The following is a 6058-nucleotide window of genomic DNA, read 5'->3' as shown; positions in this document are numbered from 1 at the left end:
GCCCCGAGCCGCTTTGTCGGGCGCCCCTCTCGTCCCCGCGAGGCCCCGGGCTCTGAATGCGGGCTGGGCCCCCCCCCGAGCGACGTTCCTTTGTCAAAACTCTTAGCCGGGAAGTTCATCTGCTCGGCGGGACCCCGCCGCTTCCCTCGTCGGGTTCCTGTGAGTCCTCTTCTCGGTCCGGCCGCCTAGCTGCCCGACCCACGCGCAGCATCACTCTTAAAAATCAAACTTCGTTGTGTGGATGTCCTATCGAGTATTCTCCGCTTTGCAGAAACGATTGTCGTAAGGCGACACCTTTCTTTGTGTTCTTAACGGAGAAGTCGAGGGTAGAGACGACGGGGAGGCACTTTGCTATCTTCCATCTAGGTCGAGGTAGGTGGAGGGGGCAGCCAGACAATGCCAGACGCCCTGTTCCGAATTTCACATGGACAGCGATTGTTTTTTTTTTCTTTTTAGGATATGTCGCATGGCACTTATACTAAGAAGCGGTTCGTTTTGAAACGGGAATTTTAAATTTTACTATGCTGTGTGTTTTTCTTTGATAAATCTGCCTAGATTTATCCTGTCTTTGTCCAACTTCCTTGTCGTTAGATGAAAGGTCCTAGGAAACTCTTAGAAAACAGGAAAGGACCAGGCCGGGTGGCTACGCGCCCTCCACAGCCTCAGGCTGCTTCCTATGCCGCGGCCTGAGTAGATTTTTATCAGATTTCCCCACAGTTTCCACCTTAAAAAGTTGATCGTTGTCCCTAAAATTAAGAAGATGTTTATTTAGGTTGCAGATACGTGTGATGTAGCACGGGGGTCCCCTACCTAAATGTTTGTGTGACTCTGGTGCCCGGTGGTCCGCCTTTGTGAGCCAGCAGTACCTGTTTCTTATCAAGCCAGCCCTTCGGCTAGACTGTTCTTTAGGACAGAAATTCTTGCTGCTGCTGCTCTTTGTGCTTTGTTCTCTTGGAGGCCCCGTGGTTAGGGGGCAGTGACTTTATCACTTAGGTTTTGGCACATTTTTCCAGATGATACGGGTGGTCATCATCATCATCAGGAGATAGCGACAGTACTGTTTTAGGTGACTTATAGAAGACTACTTAGTCTTCAGCATTGAATGCCCGCTTGGGAAAGAAGCACCTGAAGGGAGGGATTATGAAGATGAGCGTGACGGACACGTTTATTTAAAAAATAGATGTAGTTATAAAAAGATGATTTTTGCTAGAATCGAAAGGAGTGGAGGAAGACTGACATTTGTCTAACAGGAGCGCCTAACTTGTGTAGAGGTAAGGGGAGTGGCTGCCAGCAGGAACAAGTGTCTCATATATACATGATCTCGTTTAGTTCTTAAAATAACCCTGTGAGTTAGAAACCGTCGTCCCCATCTTACAGGTGAGGAAACTGAGGCTCGGGGGTTAGGTGACATGGCTAATAAGTTGGCTGGACTCTGAAACTGAGATTGAGCTGACTTTGATTACAGAGCTCGTAGTATAGTGATGAGTCTGAGATTCTCCACTCGGCCCCGTCACACTTGTGTGACCTTGAATGGGCATCATTTTTCTTATCCAGAAGAATAATAGTTGCGAGTACTAAATGGTTGCAGAGTTAGCACAGTGCCTGGTACATAATGTTCGCTAAAGCTCTTGTATTATCACCTTATCTCTCAGGCTACGCTTTCTTAAGTCCAAAAAACCTCCTTTAAAGTAATCTTCAATGGTTTAGAACATCCTAGCACTTTATCCTGGAGGAGGGGGGTCATTTCTACTCAAAAGTTGCAAAATGGCCTTTTTGAAATGGAATGAAGTTTGGTTAAGATGGAGATATAGGCTTTGTAATATTTCAGTTTTGAGGGGATCTCTCTAATGATTTATGGTAACGTGTAATATAAATTGTAGATTCCCGAATGGGATGCGAGGTATTGAGGCTGGGGCCTGGGAGGCTGCAGGAAAAAAATGGTTCCTGGGCTTCTCGCCAGAGGTAAGAAAGTAAAAAGAGCTAGTTTGAAGAAATGGCCGTGGAGATGGTTCCAGTTTCTGCCTTGGGCCACTTTGGGGGGTGGGGATAAGGGAGATGTTGAATACCTGGGACTTAAACAGGAAAAGGTCTGGTTCTAATGCCTGCCTTACCCCGCCCCCCACCGTTGCCGGGGGCGACTTTACATTTTGCTCGTTTTCGTTTTCTTTTATGTATCTTACTTGAAAATTACGATTTCTTTTTTTCTTTCTTTTTAAGGTGTTCCATATCCTGGACAACCGCTACACCTGTTCATGGCATTTAAAGTTGTTAAAACTTTTTGAGAATGCAGTGCTGCACTAGGTAGCCGAAGTCACAAAGATAGATTTAATTATTTCATTTTTATCCTAAGGAAATAAGCAGAAAGCTATAAGCAAGGAGATATTTACTGCCACAGTGTAATAGGAAAACACAGAAAACAACCTGAACGGCTCGTAGTAGTGAGTCGTTGAGTAAATGAATGTAATCCACACTGACTCTGTGTAGCTGTTAAAGATTATAATAATGACGTTGACACTCTAGAAATAATGAGCTGAATATACAGTGGTGCACTGTGATCGCAGCCCTTGACCTGATAACGTATGTTTGGGAAGGTAAAGAAACAAAATTGGAAATATAGGAGGAATATTTACTCTGGGCTGTGCCCCAAGATTTAGCTGGGAGCCTCATTTCTAACGGCGAAGAATTAGAAACCCAAGTGTCCAACGTAGCAGGGGCTCGGTTGACAGCTGCGTGCTGCGTCCTTTAACAATTAAAGTAGAAGATTTAGTGACGTGAAAAGTGTCGGTCCTGTGTCATAGGCGAGGCAAATTGCAAAATAATTCAAGATCTTTATAATAAAAATGTATCTTGTAATAGCTGCCTTGTTAATGAGAAACATAAAATCGATGACAATTGAAGTCCGGGCTTAAATGTCCCCTTTTCAGAGAGGCTCAGTTCACAACTTTTGCAAATTGCTGCCTTTCTCTCCTCCCACTCCCTTATCTACTTTCCCTGCCCCTCCCTTTTGCCTTCATTTCCCTGTAACACTTAACCTTTAAGTACCGTCGATTATCATGTATATTGTTTGAAGTAGGTAAGCTCCCCTGGAGGCACTAGTCTGCCGGGTTCATTGTTGCACCCGCAGCTCCTAGAATAGTAGTGCCTGGCAAATAGCAAGCAGTGAGATTTATCTGCTGAGTGAATTAGTGAAAAAAACGAAGGGTCAAAAATATCAGTAACCTTCGAGGGGGACAGTTTTCACTTGTGTCTGCCTTCTGTTTCTTTTCTACGTCCGTGCATTAAAAATCCCTGCCTTCTTAAAGCATGATTTTTCATGTTTACACAGTCTTCGTACATTTTAATACTGTAGAACTTTCCGTCAATATAGGCGGGCCATAATTTAGAAACCACGCCCCTAAATTTGGGTATGGAAGACATTTTTATTGTTAACATAAAGACCATCGGAGTGACTACGTCATGGATGTGATTTTTAATTTTTAAAGTCATATCTTTAGGGTCAGTTTCTAGGACTGGGATTCCCGAGTTAAGGAATAGGAACATCTCCATAGCTCTTGTTACCTGTTGTCTCAGGACACAACTTTGGGATACCGTGTTTCATAATTGCATTGATATTTCTAGTTTGGGTGGGATGTGATACAAAACATATTAGGAAAGTTTCTATACCTATAAAAGTATTCCCATGATATCAATCATCCGACTTACCAAGCCTTCGTCAAATTGTTTCGTCTAAGGCATGTAACTTCCTCTGTTCGCGGAAAGGTCCTTTTCTGCATCTTCAGCTAAATTCTGACCGGAGAGTCTTGTGTTTAGGGGAATGGACTTAGAATCGACTTTTGCCCTTTTATTTCCTTTACTGAAGAATGTCCATGGATGAGGAAGATTGTCCTAACTTAATCTGATCAGTTAGAAAGTTTGCATTTTAAAACCGCCGTATAGTCATCATTTTGTATTTGGTAGCTATTTATCGGTCCATTGTGATTAATAACGGTGTTTACTGCACCAAACTGGTGTTTTCACATATTAATTAATCCTCATAGCCACCTTATTATTATCCCTTTTATAACAGCCTAAGGAACCGCACAGAAGTAGCTTACTAAGTAGTGCAGGACCGCGTGTCAAACCTACGCAGGATCGAGGCCGCGGCGGACTAGGACTTGCCCGCCGTCCAACCCGCAGGGGCTAGGACTGCGCAGGTGCCGGGGAAGAGCAAGACTGTTGCGATCTCGTCCTTGGGCTAACTAGAATCTGTCTCAATAATCGTGCTTTGTAAATGTACTTTAATGTTATGATAGGGCCAGCATTTAGGGGGTAGATTGATGCGGGGTGGGGGGGTCGTTTCCTAGTAACGTATAAAACGATCGAGTTGAAAGATTGCTCGGGCCGGTCTAGTGCAAGCCGTTCTCGTCCGGTACTTGTCGGGTTTCTGTGCGACGCAGCTGCTGACGCCCGCTTGCTTTTCCGTGTTGCCATACTTGTTCAAAGTTCCCGGTGGTTCAGATCTGGCAAAGCCTGGCGATTCACGGCATGTAAGTCACCAGGAAGTGGCCGACTGCGTCCTCAGCACCGCGCTTGACAGTCCACGTTTTCTTTGCAGGGCGCAAAAATGCAGAGCAATAAGACCTTTAACTTGGAGAAGCAGAACCATGCTCCCAGGAAGCATCATCAGCATCACCACCAGCCACACCACCAGCAGCAGCAGCAGCAGCCGCCGCCGCCTCCGATACCCGCGAACGGGCAGCAAGCCAGCAGCCAGAGTGAGTGCGCGCTGGGCGATGGGGTAGACGCGGGCTCCCTCTCGGGAATGGGTTCTCGGTTTTTAGATGAGTCTTTTGGGAGCGTAAAGGAGTAAGGTCTCTGTTCTTCTTCTCCTATTTACCTCTTACTACTTCTCAGGCTAGAAAAAGGCTGATTCTCTGGAAGCAAGGAGCAGACGTGTGTGTCGCAGGGACGGCCGTCGCGTTCAGGTCGCCTGGCTGTGTTGGCACAGTGTGCCGCTAAGCAGACGTCTGCATGTTTTACCTCAGAGCTTGGTTGCTTGGAGGTAGTCAGCAGATGGCTGGTCTTAGGGAAGATTCAGAACAAGTTCTTTAAGACTGTGATGGCAAAACGGTCTGCTACCCAGTGTTAATGCGTTTAGCCCGGGGCCTAAGCCAGCCCATTTTTAAGTGGTAAACTTTGAGCACCTAACACCTGTTCTGTGCGCCCTCCGGGAACCTACCTCCTCCCCCCACCCCCAGCCCTCTTGATTTGCAGAGATTTCTACAAAGACTGCCCGTTCCTAACTCATTTTTTTTTTCATTCCCTTACGGAAGCCTTTGAGAGTGGGAAAATGGCACACTCGTGTCTTATAACAAGCGGATCCCTAACTCACGTAGAGTTCCTCGACTTGCTTCATTTTCTCTTTGGCCAGTAGTTCCCGTCTTGTCTGTCCGTGTCTGACTCAGTCCAGGTCGGCTCCCGACCCTCAGTAGAGCTGTTGAGAAGTCCCCCCAGATCCTTGGCCCTGCCTTCCCCTTCTGAGGTGCAGAGTGACGATAGGTGGGTAGCGGATAGAGTGCGGGGGGCCATGGCGTTCGACTTCTCTGCAGCAATTAAGTTTCCTAATCTAGCAGCTGTTGTAGGTCTTTGAGAATGACCGTAAATCTCTGTCCCCGATCTCGTGAGTGACGGTGTGTTTTCTCTCAGATGAAGGCTTGACTATTGACCTGAAGAATTTTCGGAAGCCGGGAGAGAAGACCTTCACCCAGCGTAGCCGGCTCTTTGTGGGCAATCTTCCCCCTGACATCACTGAGGAGGAAATGAGGAAGCTATTCGAGAAATACGGGAAGGCGGGCGAAGTCTTCATTCATAAGGATAAGGGCTTTGGCTTTATCCGATTGGTAAGCGACTGTAGGTTCGTAGAGCGAAGGCGAGGAAGCAGGGGAACGATGGGTATGGGACATCAGGCAGTAATACTTCTCAGACGGTCTGTTTCTTTAAGGCTTGTGCTTGTAGTTGGTGGAACGGGACGAAATATGCCGACTTTATTATGTCTTTCCTTCCAGGTTTTTGTTTCGAG

General features: G+C 46.4%; 1 protein-coding gene across 5 annotated transcripts in view; it reads left to right on the top strand.

Moving 5' to 3' along the window:
• NONO (non-POU domain containing octamer binding) overlaps positions 1–6058 on the top strand; it is a 13898-nt gene that overhangs the window by 550 nt on the left and 7290 nt on the right. For 2 of the 5 annotated variants that reach the window (XM_011371430.2, XM_011371428.2), the window contains exons 2-4: positions 272–372; positions 4595–4754; positions 5686–5879. In XM_011371430.2, coding sequence (XP_011369732.1) covers positions 4604–4754; positions 5686–5879 — 345 coding nt within the window. In that variant the 5' untranslated portion in view covers positions 272–372; positions 4595–4603. The remainder of the gene's footprint in view (positions 1–271; positions 373–4594; positions 4755–5685; positions 5880–6058) is intronic. The other 3 variants (XM_011371429.2, XM_011371426.2, XM_023537454.1) reach the window with 2 other exon arrangements.

Source organism: Pteropus vampyrus, unplaced genomic scaffold (assembly GCF_000151845.1).
Source record: "Pteropus vampyrus isolate Shadow unplaced genomic scaffold, Pvam_2.0 Scaffold191, whole genome shotgun sequence".
NCBI classification, from domain to species: Eukaryota; Metazoa; Chordata; class Mammalia; order Chiroptera; family Pteropodidae; genus Pteropus; species Pteropus vampyrus.
This window is presented reverse-complemented; position numbering and strand designations above follow the sequence as displayed.